This window comes from Aricia agestis, chromosome 9 (assembly GCF_905147365.1).
Source record: "Aricia agestis chromosome 9, ilAriAges1.1, whole genome shotgun sequence".
In the NCBI taxonomy this organism is placed as follows: domain Eukaryota; kingdom Metazoa; phylum Arthropoda; class Insecta; order Lepidoptera; family Lycaenidae; genus Aricia; species Aricia agestis.
This window is the reverse complement of record NC_056414.1, coordinates 5,716,248-5,738,375: the sequence shown is the minus strand read 5'-3', so window position 1 is coordinate 5,738,375 and position 22,128 is coordinate 5,716,248. Positions and strand designations below refer to the sequence as shown.

The 22,128-nt window shown below is 37.7% G+C and overlaps 1 protein-coding gene across 2 annotated transcripts in view; it reads left to right on the top strand.

Annotated features, from left to right (window-relative positions):
• Positions 1 to 22,128, top strand: part of LOC121730784 (arfGAP with SH3 domain, ANK repeat and PH domain-containing protein) — a 73,976-nt gene that overhangs the window by 16,288 nt on the left and 35,560 nt on the right. For both annotated transcript variants that reach the window (XM_042119984.1, XM_042119983.1), the window contains exons 3-4: positions 4,950 to 5,098; positions 18,237 to 18,491. In XM_042119984.1, the coding sequence (XP_041975918.1) occupies positions 4,950 to 5,098; positions 18,237 to 18,491 (404 nt within the window). The remainder of the gene's footprint in view (positions 1 to 4,949; positions 5,099 to 18,236; positions 18,492 to 22,128) is intronic.

Below are 22,128 nucleotides of genomic sequence, written 5' to 3'. Positions count from 1 at the left end.
TTTGAAACTATAATGAAGCTGTATTTTTGAAGGAAGCAGAATCCATTTATTGATTTTGCCGGGGTTTAAAATGGCCATACATAGGTAATATCTGGAGGCTAGGTCTAAAATTAAGCAACTAACAAGATTAGCGTTTGGATTAAAGGTTAAATAGTAATATCACAAGCTTAATAGTAATTTTAATAAGCAAGTTTTAGTCGTAGATAGTTCATTTGACGTTTTAGGTGGTTTTAAGGTTTTAAACACCTAATGAATGAATTCCCAAATTCTAAAGTTGTGTGATTTTTAAATTGTCCTCAAAACCTAATACAATAAAACAAAGATTTGGGAACATCTTCATGAAACGTTTTGAGTGTGAATTTACTTAATTTTTTATTTCCCTACAGAGTCTATTCCTCTATTTCGATTGGTTGTAGGAATGCAGTATGCACGTACAAGTTTATTATTTCTTCTAAAATGAAACTGTCTCTACAAGATGTTTTTCGCAAGTTCGCAACTTGGTTAGATTTCCCGGGATTCTTACCACATTCTTTTTAAATTCTTTCCCGGGATTTCAAAGACAAAGAAAAATATTAAGTGAGGTTTGGTACAAATTACAATATTTACTGCCGCACTCAGAGTGGTACATTAATTAGTTAAATGTAATTAATTCAAAATTTTGACTTAAGCCCCAATTATCTGTCAAATTCTCCATTAAATTGAAGGTTAATCGCAATTAAATGTCTCTGAGTACGGCGGTATGACTTGTAAGATTGTAGAGTAACACTGTACGTTACTAAAGATGTATAAAACACCTCGCTAATTAACAAATGCATGTATAATTGTCACAATAAAGATTGGACGGTACACCAGATAAACAACGATATATGAATAAAGATAAGAGAATGATAATTTTAAAATTGCAATAGTGTAGCGCAATTTTTGTAGATAATAATATTACCCTATATTATGTAATTTGTTTTGCAAATGTGAAATTATCCTTAAAATTTCATCCCTCACAGAAAACCGGCGTGTAACAGCGCTTACGCTGTGTTTCGCCGAGTGAGTGAGTTTACCGGACGCCCAATTCCTATTCCCTTCCCTACCCTCCCCTATTCCCTTCCCTTCCCATCCCTACCCTCCCCTATTGCCCTATTCCCACTTAAAAGGCCGGCAACGCACCTGCAGCTCTCTGATGCTGCGAGTGTCCATGGGCGACGGAAGTTGCTTTCCATCAGGTGACCCGTTTGCTCGTTTGCCCCCCTTATTTCATAAAAAAAAATCAATTAATTATTAGTCACGGTAACCACAGACCACAGACCGTCACAGACGGCAAAGTCGCTAAAGTTAAGATAAGTTTAAACTAGTTTTGTCGTTAGCGTTTCCTATATTATGTGTTTAAGTTAAACATCCAGTTTTCCATCAAGTTTGATATTAGTTTTATATTATGTTTACTTCATAGGATAAAATTAGCTTAATTCTTCAAGCCCCATAAGAGCACCGGTGATCGCGACAACAATAGAATACAATAGCATTTCCTGGAAACTGTGATCGAAGTATTAAGAGGATACAACAGGGGCTAGAGAAATGAAAAAAAAGTACGTGTAATATCTATAGCTGTCTCCCTTACCTCAAGCCTATACCGCAGAACGCGATAGAGACAACTGCAGAAAATCCAGAAAATCAACGATTCGTTGTCCCCTGATTCCTTCTCCAAAACTTAACCGATTTAAGTACTTTTTTCATTAAAGATTAAAAAAAGGCTTGAGCTGTGTTCCTATGTTTTGCTTTTTTTGTATAATCTAGCCAAATCTGTTTTCTGGACGTTTGAACACAGTGGAAAATCTGGCCATTTTTTTGGGTTTTTGAACGTTCATATCTTATTTAATAATTAAATTATGAAAAAAAAGAAAACATAGGGACATTGTATTAGTGGCCGTAGATATTCAGGAAAAAAATTATAACTCTACTAGCATTATCCAGGGAGGAAACAGGGGACAACGTTTGTATCGAAAAAAGGGCGGTGTGGAATCCTCTTAAAGTCTTTGAAGGGCCTTGATAGGTTTTTAATTTTTATTTACATTCAGTTCATATTGAAATGTTTTTAAGCTTTGCTAATTTAGAATCTTAACAGGTAAGTGGTAACACGTCTAAAATATTCTTAATTCCGTATTAAATGCCTACAATTAAAGATTTGTCCAATAAGCTTAAAATAGAATTTATACTGATAGATAAAATTAAACTTCCTTTTGGCATTCTCTCACTTTCTGTTAATTCTTCCGTAAAAAAAATATTGGTAATGCAAAGCGCTAGTGAAAATTATCTGCATCTTAAAAGATCGTCCAGAATCCGGAATATATTATTAAAAACCAGTTTTATTACAATACCACAACGATCACGTATTCCTCAATGAGAATATAATAACCGCGGGTCGCGAAATGCGAAGTTTGTTGACTTGGCAATTCCACCGCGTGCTGGGGTTTGTTTACTGCGTTTACCGGCGAAACTTGTCTTGCCGGTTCGCCCGCAGCCGGCAAGGTCGACCGCGCGTGCCCCTAATGGCGGCTCTCGACATAGGCGAACGCGTTGGCCAACGCGTCTGCAGACGCGTTGGCCCAATGTGTAGAACGGGCGTTCGCGCGTTGGCCGTAGGTATTTAGACGTTGGCCAACGCGCGAACGCCCGTTCTACACATTGGGCCAACGTGTCTGCAGACGCGTTGGCCAACGCGTTCGCCTATGTCGAGAGCCGCCATAAAATGGCGGATTAAGGTACGCGCGTATTAGGACGCGGCGCAGCGTGGAGAGGCGCGCGGTTTCATTCAGCCATAAAATTGGTATGTACAGGTGTAACAAAACTAACTGATAATACTTTAGGGTGTGTATGGGTAGGGCTTGTCTAACTTAATTCATGAAGACCTAAGCGGCCGCGATAACAATAGATAAGCTATTGTGTCTCGTTATTCCACGATAATGCTGCGCTCTACCCTATATCGAGTGCTATGAAAGTATCAGCGTTAAAAGAGTAACTTTTTTACTTTTATATGGAAAAAAATCATGACATTGGGGCGCTTGCACATACAAATCACGAACAAAAATCACTTTTAGCGCTGCTACTTTCACACTTTACAGTGAACTCTATATTATATAAGGGACACATACAAACCCTATTAAGGTGCCTCTTCACAATGGTCCATGCTGGCCCAGTACAAGCCATCGCCATTGTGTATAATGGCGGACGAAGGCCAGTGGATTGCCAGGCAGTAATAAGCCATGCGCCATTGTGTTTAACACCAAGTGATCGTGGTCTATAACAGTTCACGATGGCCTGCAGTGGGCTATTGTGTACTTAAAGGATCATCTCTTAGTTTTGTTACACCTTGTAGAAAATGCGGCCCGCTCCGCTGCGTCCTGTGATGAAAAAAGGGTCTAGGGAGTAAGGCCCGTTGCACGGGTTAGAGTTGATCGTGGATTTAGTGTTTTGCTCTTTCTTTGTGTTAGAAGGGACGATATTTGACAAAGAAAAGCTATACTGAAGTGGGCCCAAAGCAATAAATAAAGCCTGATAATAATAATAGAAACAAATAAACCTTGACGTATTTTAAGCCACAGCCTACCCCTATAAATTTCAAACATTTCAGGTAGTAATAAGTAATGAGTAAGTTCCCTAATTTATTAAAAAAAGATACTACTACTCCTAGAAACGATACGCAGGCCAGGTAGTTTCCTTATTTTTTTTTATTCAAACACTGTAGAGTACAAATTAAACAATGAAACTTAACAACTGTTGATATCGTAACGATACTCATAACCAAGCGATAGGGGTCGTTTAATTAATTAGTCCCCTGGCCCCTGCTCACTTTTGTCGTTAACTGTACTTAAACTGTTGTAACTTACGGTTAATGTTTCATGTTGGTATTTCCTATGTAAATGTTAATATTTCCGATTTTATCTGGTTTGGTTTGTCTGGTATGATATCCGGTGGGCTCCTGTTTTAGGAAGTCGGTTAATGAATCGGTGTAAAATTGTTTAAATAACTAGTTAATATCGTTGAAACTTGAAACTTTTGAGTTTTATTATATACATATAATTATAATATTTGTTCTCTACTTTTTTGGGTGCTCTTTGTACCACGAATGCCTAAAAAGGCATTTATATCATATATCCCAACGCACGTGCAGCTCTTCTTACGTTGCGAGTGTCCATGGGCAACGGTTGTTGCTTCCCATCGCCGGTGGCCCGTTTGCTCGTTTGCCCTCTTATTTTATGAAAAAAAAAGTTTAGCTTTAGTTAACTATATATTTAAAGTTCTATGAAAGTGATTTTTATGTTTCGTAAGAGGTAGAAAAACTCTAAATAGGTATTATACAACACTACCGTAAGCTTGTCTCCACGTTTAAGTATGATTGTCACAATTATTGCGAAGTTGTCCATACTCCATAGCATGCACAATTGTCAATTCGTTAGTCATTAACGATGATTAATGCGCAATCATAGACCAATATGCTCCTCTAACACTGACTAACTGCTTGGCCCATCATTGGCTAACGTAGAGAGGCCAGACATACTGAATAGACTCATCAATATTGTCAAGGGTGGTTATTATATAAATACTAAATGCACACCAATTTTGGTGCTGATTTGTTGTATATGTCAGGGATGTTAACTCAAAGGACGGAGCATCAATAAAGCTTGCAATATTGCTGCATGTTGGTGTCATAATATATCAGACTTTTTGAAATCAGCGGACGGCGGGGCGGGAGCGGCGGTAGCGCGTGACAATGTAATATGCATAGATTTATATGGATAAGCCGTCTAGTACGCCGCTGACGGCTTGACCATATAAATCTAAACATACTCACGCGCCGCCGCCGTTCCCGCCCCTCTGCTCGTTGATTTTGAGACTGCAGCCTCAGTATGGACTTGTGAGATTTATGTTTTTTTTAAAGCACTAACTGAGGTTTATTTCAGCGCACGTGGACAACGAGATGTACCTGTCGCGGGCGCTGGAGCGGCTCGGGGGCAACGCCCTCAGCAAGGACTCCGAGCCGGACATAGGGGCGGCCTTCTTCAAGTTCGCCGTTGTTACCAAAGAGCTGTCAGCGCTGATGAAGACGCTGGTGAGTAGAGAGAAAACCCCAGTGGACTGTAGATCTGTGTGTTCACCTCAAAGCTGATCGCACATTTGCCAGCACCGTTCGCGCAAAATCTTCTAGGTAAGAATCTGAAATCTTTAAGTCACCTTTAATGCTGCCGGGGCCATAAAAATCTTTATTAAATATTGGCTTATCCCAACCTTTAAGAAAAAGATTTGTAATCTTTACATTATTATGAATCACACAACTCTTTGCCGTCCACGTACTATTCCGTGATCAGTCATGCAAAGATGTAAATTGTACGCTAGTATTTGCTAATACACTTACCAGTATCATTATCATGCCCCAGTTAAAAGCTATTGGCTCGGATCGATCCGCATATTTTATTCAACCACAAATTACTTGAGGCTCATTTTGCTTTGTTGGGAAATTATACTTTCTGTACTGTATACATATGAGGTACTTGAGCAACTTATGTTTCGACCTTTGCTATCTACCTATATTAATAAAAATGTAATTTTGTATTCATTTAAAGCAACGTTCTTCAGCTTTGTTCCCTAACAAAGTTAGGGTAAGTATTATAATTTAATAGAACAGACCATCTACATGATCCTTTTCTGGACATAGATTCAGAAATTCTAAGATGTCCTAAGTACCTAGTGTAGAATTCAAAGTAATTTCTCTTTAGCTTGGAGCAAAAGTGAAAAGGTCCACGACCTATACGAAACAAGTTTCTAAAGCGAAAACAAAATCACACCACATCTGACATCACACATGACTCACAAATCGTAGATGAACCGTGAACGGAAAAGGTCTAAGTTGATGTTATCACTGAATCTAATTAGTCATTTATCAATTACAATGACTTCTGTTTGTCCGTGTATGACGGTATCAGGTATGAGATTAGAACAGAGATCGTTGTTTATTATGAAGTCGTTATTAAATCCTATTTTATGCCCAGTTTCTGAAGTTTTTTTGGCAGGAGTCTAGATCTATTCAACAGCGCTGGTCATTGGACTCATTGGTTATCTAATCAAAAGTGGCAACGAATAGGTATACCCTTAACACAAATCCTCAGAATAATGCAACCAACAGCCCATAACGCAGTGTCCTCTAGGGGTTAGGGACACCTCTGGTACACCACTTAATACAAATTTGTGGTCACTAATTCAATTCAATCCTTAGTTCCTGCAGGCTGCAGAATCATTCAATGTAACCAGTTATTGTGGTTATGGGTCAATTTATAAGAATTACCTAATACTGGTAGATTTTAAGCTTATAACAAAAATATAACATCTTTAGCAGTTATGTACTAGGTATTTAATATAATGGATATCTTTCCTTCAGAGCGTTTCAGTATGATGCCATTACACTGCCATTACATTTAATTCGATTCATATAATTTAATATTACATAACTCTTCATAAAATCGTCCATCCATCCTTACTTTCGCGGTGCTCGTTAGTACTTTATAAAGTGAAAGCTGATATTATTTACTACCGAGCTTTCAGTAGCGACCATCAAGCCTTTATGAATTGGTTTAAATAAGACGCTGTTTTTGCCGAGAATGTTACTATTAATAAAGCGCCACACCATTATGCGATACTTATAAGTGATTCCTCATTTATAAAATGCGGATAATGGTGGAGCGAATTGGTGTCGCCAATCTGAAACATAAAATTGAATGTCCTGCCACCTATAGTTTCTTTACGTTCTCTTATGTAACAAAAAGGACGCCTCAATTCAAAACTTAATTACTTACTACTGACTAGATAACTTCTGCCACCTATTCTAGTTCCTGCACGGTCTCTAAGGCTGCGTTTCCACCGGAGCTGAGCTAAACTGCGTTGCGAGGAATGTGTTCTTAAGAACCAATAGAAACCCTTCATTTGACTTACAATATTCAGCGCAACGATTCTATTCGCTCGCAACGCAGCTTAGCTCATCTTCGGTGGAAACGCAGCCTAATGCTGAGGTACTTCAGTCTTTACACACCAGGACAAATCGTATAATTTTAACGTCTGTTTCACAGATTAGTAAAAGGGTGAAGGAAGGAATTGGGCAGCGTCCTTCATCTTGAAGAGATCCATATTCAAATTGGAATAACAAGATCTATTTCAGTTTGTTTATAACGTGTACTGACGACGTAAAAACTACGCTCCTCGGATGAGTGAGCTGAGGCATGCGTGGGCGCAGATTTTACTAGTATATGGGCCAAGGTGTTCCCGACCCTGTATTGTTGCCAGGCGTGACCGTGTCTCGGCACTGTTTGAGATTTATGAACCATTTAGATCTAGGCCAGATTTGGGGGGACATGTGTCTTGCATATTATTCTAGAGATGTTGATGTCTTCGCTAGGGTCACGTCAAATGTGTGTATGCAAATATGGATTTGTTTGTCGTCAGGTCATGGTTTGAGTAATGGTCAATATTAAAATTAAAAATAGGCCACAAAAGAACTTAAATTGCTTAGGAAAACTATGTAAGTTATAATCGCTTTAAAAGTTATCGCGCCAAAAAAATATGTGAGCAAAACTGTACTTCTATATTTTGTGCTCGAAAACTATCGTGTCTCATCTTTTGTCATTTCCATAGAAAAAGAAAATTGGCACCATTAGCAAAATGGTTATACTGTTCTTTTAAGTATTGCTTTCACGGTTTGCAATGTGCATTTGAAGACACGGTATGAATCAAACCATAAGACTGGACAAATTTTCTTTTAACCTTTAATATGATTTTTTCACTCTTTTCGTAGTGTGTACCAAAGAGGTTTAGTTATCCCGATTCCCGTCAAATGAGGATGCTTCGATTGCTTTCTACGCCAAAGATTTGACATAATATCACAGACGCAAAGTGATTCCATCGGTGAGATGATTCGTTTTTTCACCTCCATCGGGCTAGGAAATTGGATCACATTTCACGTGTTCCATCCTGATTGAATCCGCGAATTCCGACATTATATTCGAAAAGGTGTTATGTTACCTGATATCTATTATTGCGATCTAATAAATAATTCACTAAGGTAACGTATTGGTTCTACCCATAAGAATAACATTACTTGATATATCAATAACCAATATTGGTTATACAGGGTGTAACAAAAATAAGTGATAATACTTAAGGGTGTGTACGTGTTCCTTGTACAGAGTTCACTGTGAAAGTAGCAGCGCTGAAAGACCAAATTTTTTTTTCACTTTTGTATGGGAAAACTCGTGACGCTCGGGCCCATACAAAAGTGAAAAAAATGTTTGGTCTTTCAGCGCTGCTACTTTCACAGTGAACTCTCTACAAGGAACACGTACACACCCTAAAGTATTATCACTTATTTTTGTTACACCCTGTATAACCAACGTCATTTCGCCTTGTCTTATTTCTGTGCCTTGTAATTGGGATTTAGGACTCTACAATCTACATGTTGAATATGTACTTTCCCAACAATTTGCTATTGCTTGCTAACATTACATGCAGCTCCATTATGTAACATTGCATTTAATACCTTCGACGAAAGCTCACATACTCGTAGCATTCAAAGTCCAAACATTTTCTTAACATTGTAAGGCTTTCCCTCGTAAAACCTTCTGACCGCCCGCGTCCTAACAAGATCAACAAAATAAAGCTCCCAAGATTAACTCATAACTTGAACAGCTTTTGCGTGAGTGGACTTAAGGGCTTAATCTGTTCCGATTAAATGCCGGAAGCTTCTGGAAGCTTAATTGACCTAAATAGTTAGGAGGATAAAAATAATGCGTTTCACTCAAACGCTTTATGGGAGGGATGTTTTTATCCGCTTATCTTAAGGCCCTGTATTACCAGAAACGGACGATTCTCAAGATTTAAAAGTGACAGTAGACACAAAAATATAGTAATTTAAATTCAGAAAAAAATATATGTGTTAGTTAAGGATCTAACACAGTGGAATTTATATTCCATTACACAATATCATGAACTTCACTCGATAGAAAAAAATCCCAAACTTACCTCTTCTTTTAACGAATTTTCCATACTATGTCCAAATTATTTGGAATTTTCAGATAATTTTTGCACTGAACTAAAAACAAAGAATATATCTAGGGCGATTCGTTTTTTTGACTCGATTTAATTGATGTATAAAAAAACGACGATCAAAAAACTATAAAATAGCAGGCGCAAAGGTTCGGCTGGTACGCTTTCAGTCACACACTTTGCGCCTGCTATTTTGCGCCCTAGATATATTCTTTGTCTTTAGTTCAGTGCAAAAATTATCTGAAAATTCCAAATAATTTGGACATCGTATGGAAAATTCGTTAAAACGGTGTATCTGGTCTATCGATGGGATTCGTCCTACCTCACGTTCCTCCTGGCATAGCCAAAATATTTCAGATAGTGACTCGGCTTCAATATCCCACGAGATACTGCCGGCAAGGACACACGCAGCATTTTTAGAGACGGTGCGGTATCCCCTTATCGCCCTTATAGCCATCGTCCGTTGTAACCCAGTTAGGATTCTCCTGGTCCTGATCGTCAGTCGCTCGGCCCATATCGGCGCACCGTACATACACATGGAGCGGATTCTTCAAGAAGTCCCCTGGATTCCTCATGGTTCCCGTCATCAGATCACCACTTTTGTGAACATGGTACCAACTCGGAACCGGATCAATCGGAACAAATACCCCATAGAACAAAAGAAAAATTTTAAAAATCGGTTCACAAACGGCGGAGTAATCGTTGAACACACCTCCTGCTTTTTGGAAGTCGGTTAAAAAACTTAACAACGAACTTCTTTAAATTTATCTACGAACGTATTATTTACTTTGGAAACCCAGATCTATTTAATATAGGTAGGTACTCATTTATCTAACTTTGAAACCTACAAAAGGTTTGCAACATGTGAATAAAAAAATCGCTTACCTGCCATTTTCAGGTTTACACTTAGTAAAACTACTCGAAATCAACTCAAAACGACGTAGCCTTCCGTCAACAATGGTTTGGGCTCGACTAAATAAATCAAGTTATACAAGCGTAAAAACCAAAAAAAACCATAAAGCTTTTTGAACGTGGCGGATGACACGGTAGCCGTGTCATCTACTTCTATGGCGTATGACACGGCTCACGTGTCACGGGAAAATAATTGTATGCCGCCACGACTGAAATTCTTCAAAAAGGTGCGCCACATTGAATCGGTAGCTCCTAAAAGTCATTTCTAGGCTGCCTTCACATTAAGTCGCGGCTCGCGACTTAATGTGAAGGCTGTCTTATGGTACACAAGTGTGTGCATAGTAAACAGGAAACTTCCTATTCTTGGACTCCTATAACCCACTTTGTCATTGCCTTCCGACGCATGGAAATGCTTTCTTGTTAGACAATCGTTTTGTTCTTTAACCAAATATCGAACCCTTATCTTATCCACTGGACTGGACCACGAGGGTGGCCTTATCAGAGATACCGCTAAGTATATTGTTAATTTTCAGTTGTATTGCATGAAAAAAACTGACAGAATAAATCTATTCAGTAGTATTTTTATCTTCATTTCCTTCTTACTCAGGAAATAGGCGTGTAGTGTCTTAAATGTGTACTGGGTGGCAACAATGTTGGTTGTGTTTCGTAAGTTGACCGTAACTGTTACGCCCAGCATGTGGCATGTGCAGCGTTTACGTTTCTTTTGTGCGTTATTCGTCATCGCTCATCAGCATCACCGTCTTCACTTTTGTCTGTGCTTAAATTTTGATTGTGGAATATTTTAATTCGTTTTGTATGTTACCAAGGAAGTTGTAGAGTCGATTCGTGACCTTATTAATTACTATGGCTGTAACGGTTATGTCTCTAGTTGGTGAACAACTTTAAAATGATTTAAAGTTTCCACTACTGTTGAATTGCTTAAAATATCTGCAACTTTTTTACGCCCTCAGTCTTCACTCCCCATGTTTACAGTGCTGTTTTCGCGAAATCCAGGAAAATGCCTACTTGTTCTTAACATGTATTGACGTAAATCACCCTTTAAGACGTAGTATTATTTAGTAAACAATTTTCCTTAGTTTACTTCTCGGTTCGATAAGGCTTTGTTGTGACTTTCTGGGCTCGGGATTGCGCAGAATCCTCGACCCGCCCTTGACATGGCGCGTCCTTCGAACTCGAGCCGAATTCACCTTGCAGATGAATTTTATTTAGATGATCGTTTTGATAGGAATCTTTTGGATGATTTATTGCGTGCGTAAGTAAAGATTTGTGGGAGGGATCGAACAGTCCTACTGTTTAGGAATGGCGTCCAGAACCGCTGCTTATAATTTTGCAAAGTTCATAAAAGCTTTGGAATAGGAACTCAAATATTTACTGGATAAATCCTATATCTAGATCCATTCTAACGCCTCCGTGGTCTTCTTGAGAGTTCTCTTGTGTACTGCGCACACACTTGGGTACTATAAAATTACTCCTGCGTAGCTGGCCTGGTGTCAATGAAACCAGCCACTGTCACCGAAACCGGTGTGGGAGCTATTATCTAGATCTGATAGATATAATAATTTCTATGACTAAAACTTTAGTTAAGGTTTTGTAACATCTCGGTAAATGTTGTTTGCAAAACAATCAAAAGGAACATAGAAGCTAGGTATAGATTCCCGTCTCTCAAAACATTACAAGTGTTTGAGGCTTTTTGTTCGAGTTTCTAGACATTTCTTACGGCAAAAAGAGGTCAGGTATTGTTTGTTTGTTTTCTTCTGTTTTGATTGTTCATTGAACTTTGAGTTTCTGGAAATAATACCCTTGCAAGGATTCATTAAGGACTTACACAGTACACACAGTAAAGAAGGACAGTTCCTTAATATAATTCAGTCCAGCTCAGCTCTAAATAGCAATTTTAACATTTTGTCGCTGAATTCCTTAGACTTTAGAGCATTAACCCAGCTGGTTTAATGCTCTAAGCTGAATTCTCTTTATTTTCGTTTAAAATAAATTTGTAAGTACTTCATTTTGTGTCGTTCATATTTTTTTTTTTTTTTGTTTTCGCTAAGATTAGATACGCCTGGCTTGAATTTACTATAGCCTATGATGTCCCACTGCTGGGCAAAGGCCTCCGCCAAAGTCTTACCATACGCTTATTTTATTCCTGCGTTGACCAGCTTAGTTGGTATGTCTCCAACCTAACCTTTATCCTTGGTAATTCTGTGCTAGGGGCGGGCGGCAAAACTGATAAGATGCGAGATAAGGTCAACAACCGTTTCAACACATCTCAAGTAACAGTATCGTTACCGGCATTAACATACAATGGTGGTGAGCGCGTGCTCCCAATTAGAACAATGTGATCATTGTTTTTTTGTTTCATATTATTTACTAAATACACGAGCGTTTCTTGTTAAACAATAAATGTACATAATTACGCTATTATACGGTCTTGTTCGTATAACATAACATCGTTTTGTTTAGACTCTATTGATGTTTCTACGATCTATGTCCAGTTTCTAAGGTTTCTTTTAGAAGTTTTTGCTGAACTTTGACGTGGGAGAGCCATGCTTCGGCACGAATGGGCCGGCTCGACCGGAGAAATACCACGGGCTCACAGAAAACCGGCGTGAAACAGCGCTTGCGCTGTGTTTCGCCGAGTGAGTGAGTTTACCGGAGGCCCAATCCCCTACCCTCCCCTATTCCCTTCCCTACCTTCCCCTATTCCCTTCCCTACCTTCCCCCTATTCCCTTCCCTACCCTCCCCTATTCCCTTCCCTATTCCCTTCTCTATTCCCTTCTCTATTCCCTTCCCTAACCTCCCCTAATCCCTTCCCTACCCTCCCCTATTCTCTTCCCTACCCTCCCCTATTACACATATTCCCTCTTAAAAGGCCGGCAAAGCTCTTCTGATGCTGCGAGTGTCCATGGGCGACGGAAGTTGTTTTCCATCAGGTTTTGCTCGCTTGCCCCCTTATTTCATAAGAAAAAAAAGTTTTTATTTTCATACTTATTTATTTTACTAGATGACGCCCGCAACTCCGCCGCGCCAAAATTCGTTTATCGCGCGGAAACCGTACATTTTTCCAAGATATAAAGTATCCTATGTCCTTTTGTCGGGACTGAAAGTATCTCTAACAGCAAAATCTAGTGAAATATTAGTATGGATTGTTGATTGGTTAATGTGTTTGTATCAGCCAATCAAAAGCAATAGTGAATAGATAACTGTTGTCAAAAATATCAGTTGCTTGCATATGCTTGCATCAAGGTTTATGTCATGTACCTACTAGATGACGCCCGCGACTCCACCGCGCCAAAGTTCGTTTATCGCGCGGAAACCGTACATTTTTCCGGGTTAAAAAGTATCCTATGTCCTTTCGGGAATCAAAGTGTCTCCATACCAAAACGAATGAAGCAAAATCGGTTCAGCAGTTTTAACGTGAACAGGTAACTAGTGATAGTAAGTTACATAATATTTATGTTTTATCAGCAATCGTATGAATGGTATTGATCTCCGTCCAATGACAAAGTTATCGAGCCCTTATCGAGATTGTCTGAGTGTACAACTGTACACGAAAATAGATTTTTAAGGCGAGGATAAACCCCAATTTGTTATTCCGTGACTCCCGGTTTACCTAGTTCCAATATAATAACGAAGTGTTAAAAAATATGAGATATAAAGCACAATATTCAAAATACCTTAAACCATAAACATTTTAATAAAACGTAATACTTAGGCTGTAATTAATTTACAAACTTACATCCGAAAAAACACTATTTCATCGAAATATAAGTATTAACTAGGATAATTGTACATTTTATTTGAATAAATTGTTAGTAAATCTATATTAAAAATTCTTTAACCGAACAATTTTGTTTCTTAATATTTATTTCTAAAGATATTTTAAAAAAACATGAAAAATAGAGAAGATCCGCCCGAGAACCTGTAGTTTTATGCTAAGCTAAAATGAATCTTATTGCGATGCGTATATTGGTCTTTGGTTGTGTGCAAGGTTATCGTTTTTGATTGAGATTAATCCCCGCCTTAAACACGAATGACAATTTACTCAATTTTATATTGGTTTGTTTTGATATTTTGATACAAAAGAAATTATACAAAAGATTATACAAAAGAAATTATGTAAGCAGCCATGCTAAAGGTAAGCATTTTGACTTAATCTGTTACACGCACGCACGAAAAAATAAAACTTATAGAGTTTTATTTTTTCGTGCCCCCAGATACCTGAGCCCTAATTCTATAACGTAAGATAAAACTAAAACGGAAATTATTTATAATATAGTGATCAATTGATATCATCAATAATAAAAATATTAACCATCGACACAAAAAGCAATATAACACTTTTTAAAGCTTACGAAAAATTCTTATAATCGGAAATGACTTAAAAATTTGAGGAGAATCGAAATATTTATCCGCACTCACGGTTTCTCGTTTTTATATGTTAAATGTTAATGTGATTTATATGTACGCCAAAAAGTAAAGGTTAAAGAGTTATCCTTGCAAAAGTAGGCTTATATTTGCGTGAAAGTTGGCGATACATCCAAGTGATACTTAAGAGGATACCACAGCGGCTAGAGAAATGAAAAAAAAGTACGTGTAATATCTATAGCTGTCTTCCTTACCTCAAGCCTATACCGCAGAACGCGATAGAGACAACTGCAGAAAATCCAGAAAATCAACGATTCGTTGTCCCCTGATTCCTTCTCCAAAACTTAACCGATTTAAGTACTTTTTTCATTAAGATTAAAAAAAGGCTTGAGCTGTGTTCCTATGTTTTGCTTTTTTTGTATAATATAGCCAAATCTGTTTTCTGGACGTTTGAACACAGTGGAAAATCTGGCCATTTTTTTGGGTTTTTGAACGTTCATATCTTATTTAATAATTAAATTATGAAAAAAAAGAAAACATAGGGACATTGTATTAGTGGCCGTAGATATTCAGGAAAAAAATTATAACTCTACTAGCATTATCCAGGGAGGAAACAGGGGACAACGTTTGTATGGAAAAAAGGGCGGTGTGGAATCCTCTTAATTATAAATGCGAATGTATATGTCTGTCTGTTACCACTTACCTCTGCTGAACAGATTTTGCTGAAATTTGCTATGGATATACTTTGAGTCCCGGGAGAGAACATAGGATATTTTTCATTCCGAAAATATGTACGGTTTTGTGGAGTTGTGGGTGTCATCTAGTAGAACTATAAATTGTGTGTGTGACGCCTCACACAATTTATATTTTATAGTTCTTATATACAGTGTGTAACAAAAATAAGTGATAATACTTTAGGGTGTGTACGTGTTACTTGTAGAGAGTTCACTGTGAAAGTAGCAGCGCTGAAAGACCAAAATTTTTTTTCACTTTTGTATGGGGAAACTCGTGACGCTCGGGCCCTTGCCCATACAAAAGTGAAAAAATTTTTCGTCTTTCAGAGCTGCTACTTTCACAGTGAACTCTCTACAAGGAACATGTACACACCCTAAAGTATTATCACTAGTTTTTGTTACACACTGTATATATTTTCTTGCGCGCTCTTGTTGGCATACTTTTACAATAAAATAAAATGCGCGTTTTCAGTTAACAACAGCCAATTTATCGGTTGGAAGGAGAACATAACTTTTATTGACGTTGATTAAAATTAAAAATACGTTATACGTGCACCCAGCGAAGCGGAATTTTAACTCGCCGATAAAAAGTTTGATAGCTCCATTTAAAACTACTCTATGTTATAACTTGTAACAAATACCCCGATTATTATATTTTAAATCCAAATTAACATTGCTTTGATCCTGTTGGGATCCTATTCTTAGGCAACATATCAAGGTATTTATTATGGATAGACTTTTGGAGTTTTGATCAATCAGAATTCAGAATGGGGCTAACGTTAGTTTGCTAGTAACAGTCGTCTATGAATCGTAAGTCTATGAATCGTAAGTCTATGAAAATACAATTTGTATTAGATGAAAATGTTTTATTTCCAAATCGCTTATTTACACTTCCGGAATTTTCTACTTGGTACCACCGGCCACCGGCTCGGGAACTAATTACTTGACAGTCGACAAGGACCCAGCAGCGTTAAGAAACTCAATTATTGTATTCTATTTTACTGATACTGCATTGAAACCATATCGTAGCTGTATTAATATTTGAAATAGCAGAATCCGGGTACTATGTAGTTGAAAAATCGCAGCGTGTGCGGTTTCATTATGATCATTTGTTAAACTCGAGGAAAGTTAGCTCCAACTGCCATCATTTCTGCAGAGTGAAAAATTTCATCGCACTTTGATAATAAATCATGTTCTAATCGTATAAATAAAAAATTTGTTCGCTGTTTTTAATCAACTGTTATAGCACAATTGAAACATTGATGTTTTTTGAAGTGGAAACTTTCGAAAAGAAACAAAAAATCTATATAAAATGTATTATTACGCGAGAGAAAAACTTTGGATCCCTTTTGACGAAAAATGCGGAAACGTAGGTGAATGAAATTTTGCACAGTTTACTAGATGTTTCGCGCGGCTTCGCCGGCGTAATTTAGGAATGTCACGGAAACCGTACATTTTTCCGCAAAAAAAGAAACCTGTGTTTCTTTTGTCATCAAACCATGTCCTTTCACGTGGTCTATTCTTTATGTGTGCCAAATAACATAAAAAATGCTCCAGTACGTTCAAATAAGCCCTTTCAAATAATTTCCCCCGTTTTTCCACACTTTCCTCTATTTCTTTGCTCCTATTAGTCTTAATGTGATAAAATATAGTCTATAGCCTTCCTCGATAAATGGGATATATCTAACACTGAAAGAATTTTTCAAATTATCGGACCAGTAGTTCCTGAGATAAGCGCGTTCAAATAAGCCCTTTCAAATAATTTTCCCCCGTTTTTTCCACACTTTCCTCTATTTCTTCGCTCCTATTAGTATTAGCGTGATAAAATATAGCCTACAGCCTTCCTCGATAAATGGACTATCTAACACTGAAAGATTTTTTTAATCGGACCAGTAGTTGCTGAGATTAGCTCGTTCAAACAAACAAACAAACTCTTCCCAATTATAATATTAAAGTATAGATATGGCGAAGGAGTGCATCGAGCTTCGCATCGAGCTAATATTGATTTGAGTTTTTGAAATTATGCTTTTATCATATATTTTTTTTAACAAATAAAACATTACACACACTAGGGACAAGCCTATACATACGAATTGTTTACTCTTATATTCTGTTTAACGCGGCGTCACGTTAAAAAGTAACCTCTCTCATCTCAAATATCAAATCTCCTTTTCCGTTGTCTATACTCCGTACTTCCGTCGCGTTGTCTTGAGATTATCGCTTTCATACAAACTCTTTATAATTTTAGTATGAATTAGTGCCTAGCTAAAAGCCAGTATACAGGATTATGTAACCATTAACCAATGGAGCGAACGCGCCAGTAACAGTATACAGGGGACGTCTCCTGTCTACGATAGACAATGAAACCCCTGCATTGTGCATCGGACAGGCTAATTAATTAGACGATATCATACAACGTCAGGGGCGGCCACACTGCCACGATGCGTTGCGTCGTCGGAACGAAAAACGCTGCGTTGTAACAACGCGCGGCAACTTATGATGGTGGCGACGGCGACCAATGAAGCGATATTATTACTTTGATCACAGTTTCCAGGAAATGCTATTGTATTCTATTGTTGTCGCGATCACCGGTGCTCTTATGGGGCTTGAAGGGATTGAATTAAGAATGCCCAATTTTTGTGGTTTCTTGACAGGGTTTTATCTTTCCGCTGACGTTTTTGAATGGCTTTTATAGTTACTACGACACCGCAACTCTTGTCCAAAACCTAGAAACCTTATACCTTAAATAAGGATCTTTATTGGGATAATGTGTATTTGTAACTTGTTCCCTGTAAACATGAGTTTATAAACTGTGATTGGGCAATCTATCGCCATTCGGCTCACGATCGCTGCTAACCAATTGGAACGGCATGAGGCAATTTATTGTTAATGCTGTGTACACTTGTTGAACGGCTTAACGTTTGGCGGAAAATAATCCATTTGATTTAAAGTTTTTTTTTTTTCTGTTTTAAAGAGGCTTGAAGTTCTAATAATGTCTCTCCATGTTAATTGTTCATGGCCCAACTCAGAGAACAATGCTATACCGTATGCGGCATAACATTTTACGGAACAAATTTTGCGTAAGATTTTTTTTGTACAATGAACTTAAATTATTTCTTTGTCCACAGATGCAGAATATAAACAACATCGTCATGTTTCCCATCGACAGCCTACTGAAAGGCGACCTGCGAGGCGTGAAGGGGGACTTGAAAAGGCCGTTCGATAAGGCTTCCAAAGATTACGAGTCAAAGTACCTGAAAATTGAGAAGGAGAAGAAGTCACAAGCGAAAGAAGCTGGTCTTATACGTAGCGAGGTGACGCCGGCAGAGATAGCAGATGAGATGGAGAAGGAGAGGAGATTGTTCCAGTTGCAGATGTGTGAGGTGAGTTTATAAGGGTTTATTGATACTACTGCTTTATGATCACTATAATATTATGATTTATGACGTGTTTATACACGGGAGAATAAAGACAGATTTACGTAGGAAATATTTCAAATGGTATCTTCAATCTGCCAGTGTTTCTAATGCTACGCGTTTTGCTGCGGCCAGCATTGTAGCCCTGCTGCTCTAATCACTAAAGGATTTGGAAATATCTAGCTTTAAGGTACATAGGTTTTAATGTAATTCGAAATCAAATGGCAAAAAACCAGGCATACAATTCCGTTCAAAACTCGGTAGAATCAATTTGAGGCTTATAAATAAGACAAGAGAATCGTTTTAGGCGCCGCAATTTATATCCATCAGTGTATCCTCGTGACATAGATGTCTGTGATTAGCTATTCTGCGTGTTGTCGACACCCACGACAGAGATTGGAGGCTGTGCCTAATGAAGGACTGACACGTGACGTGAAAGATTAGAACGCGAGAACTGAATAATCCTTGTGTCTATGTAATCTTCAACTAGTGCAGAGATCGATAAGAAATGGCAAAATCTTAAAATAGGGTAATACGAATTAATATGATTGTAGTCCTGTTGCCAGAGAGAGTTTAAGCATAAACCTTCAAATCATGGGTTACCCCATATTATGCTGTGGGCAGCGTTGCCAGACGTCCCGATTTTTTAATCAAAATTGAATGTCCCGCGCGGGACAGGCTCAGTCCCGCTTTTCGGGGAAAGCCCGAACGTACGTGCAGCGTGCTGAGAAAAAAAATTGCGTAATGATGATGAGTGTGGGATGTAGAGGGATGTAGAAGGAGGGATGAGAGGATTTACTTTGGCTACTTTAGCTAGATAATAGATATTGTCACGTAAGCGTATTTTAACGCAAATAAAAAAAATAAACATTAAAAAAAACTTTTGATTTTATACCTTTTTTACTTTGCCCCGCTTTTGGCTGAAGAATCCCGCTTTTTCATTCAAAAAGTTCCAAAGTCCCGACTTGGCACAAAAAAAAATCTGGCAACGCTGGCTGTGGGGCTCTTGATTGGCCCTTTTGGATTTCGATCCATAGCTATTGAAGACGTAAACTGCGGGGCTAAAATGGTCGCTTTGGAGAATCGTATTATGAATCATAATATGATTCAATTTTTTAAATCGCAAATGGTCACTCTGCTTGCAATTCATGTCTATTAATTGACATTAATTTGACATTCGTCAGTTTGACAGTTTTGAAAATTCATTTGCTGAATTGATTGAGAGGAATTGCTAAATGTGACCATTTTAGCCCCGCTGGTTTTCTTTATGACAGATATTTAGGTACTCAAATAACGCTTGGGACTTGAGATGGATTGACACGGTCCATCGCAAAATAAGTGGTCGCCCGCACATAATTAATATTTTTTACGAGTTATTTGAAAATAACTTCTATCATAATTATGGCGTCGATGGGTCAATGCCATAATTAATATTCATGAGCTAGTATTGGAATACCTGTTCATAATTTCATTATGACAATTACAATAATTATAATTTATAATCGTTTGAAGGTCTTTGTTAATTATAATTTAAGGTAAACATGAAACAAGGCAAAACTTGGTATTGTTTAAGAAATTCTTCAATCAATACCTCAAGTGACCTCGGGCTGTGTCGTGAATCGTGATAAGATAAGTTTAAGACGGTGCCTGCAGATCTTCACTTCTGAAGTCTCATTCAAGTCGTGATACCAAGTGACAATCACTCCTAACTAAAGAAACACTTGGTTCTTCATACTCGTAGGAGGTGATAAAAAATGTTTCTCTACATTAGCATTACTTTCAGCGGTTTAGGCGTGAAGAGGTTACTGACAGACAGACACACTTTCGTATTTATAATATTAGTATGGATAGCTACAAAAGTTTAATATCTCATTTAATTTTAACTCTCAAGACGTGGCGTTTTCAGGGCACCAGGTGCATTTTGCAATTCCTCTATAATCAATTCAGAAACTAAATCGTCAAACTGACGAATGTCAAATTAGTACGAATTACTAGACATGAATTGCAAGCAGAGTGACCATTTTGTGATTCAAAAAATAATAATCATATTATGACTTCCTAATATGATATGTAATTTGTAAATTATTGTAGTACCAAGTACATTTTTTAATGATAGAGTTTGTCTAACTTCAGATGACGCGCCCCACTCCCTGACTAGTTGATATGAATGGCTAAATGTATATTAAAAATACGAGGAAGGGGTCTACAATTAAATTGGACACTTTAGAAATTGCTCACTCATTTTCATTAAGAAAGATTTTAAATACATGCAGCAGATATATAAGTACGGAATTTAAGAGGGTACACCAATCCTCTTAAATTCCGTATATCTGCTGCAAGAGAGAAATTGAAAATGTATTGCTGTCTCACCAATCTCAAGTCTCCCACCGCAGAGCGCGATAGAGACAACACGACAAAAGTTCTAATAAAAGAATAGAAAATCTTCGATTCGTTGTCCGCTGATTACTTTTCCAAAACTTAACCGATTTAAGTACTTTTTTCATTAAGAAGAAAGAAAAGCGTGAGCTGTGTTCCTATGTTTTTTTTTTGTATATTTTAGCCAGTTTTGTTTTCTGGGTGTTTGAACACAGAGGAAAATCTGGCCATTTTTTGGGTTTTTGGACGTTCTTATCTTTTTTCATAATAAAATTATGAAAAAAAAATAAAACACAGGGACATGCTAAAAGTGGCCATAGATATTCAGGAAAAAAATCATAACTCTACCGGCATTATCCAGGGAGGAAACAGGGGACAACGTTTGTATGGAAAAACGGCGGTGTGGACTCCTCTTAAGTATGCATAGAATCGTTGTAACGCTACCGAAAACTTTGTCTTGATTTAGCAACGATCTAAAAACAACCTTCGTAAAGTGGGTTCTGAGAGCACTGTCATGTCGACCGAAATAAAATTAAGGGTACAACTCGAAACAATGTTATATTGTTTGTCTTGCTGTTCAGTTCTTCCCAAATCTGCTTGAAATGTTGCTTCTAATTGGCACGATCTCCATCCGTGAAAACTTTCATGTTATTTGTCGATCGAAAGGCCCTATTTTACGTATGCCATGATAGAGACATATTATGATTGTCACCATGTATGATCTACTTCGGTCATGTGCAATTATATTATATGTCGTCTCCACGGTTGCCATGAATTATCAAGCAGTAACGAATGTCTAGTGGCACAATAGACATAACTACCAGTAGTTCGACTGCAAAGAAACGGACAGGATTCAATATCTGTCAAATTCGTCGGGTTTCACTAGGATTATGAATGGATTGTGCCTCGCGCTGACTGATATAATTTATTTTTAAATATTTAAAATAAAGATTTCAAAATTGGATTCTGACAATTTAATTTGCATGTGCCAAAACACAAACAACAAAACGACCAAAGAGGAACACGTTCATCGAATATGTCATATTTTTAAATTCGTAGGTAACAAGTTAACAGTCCTAGCGACGATTTTCGTCATAATACGTCAAATTTAAAAATTTCAACATCAGTTCTAAGTCGGTATACTCTATCATTCTGTCTACTCTGCTAGTGGGACGTATGAATCGTCTATATTTGCCTATAATAATCGGCATAGTTTCTGCATATTATA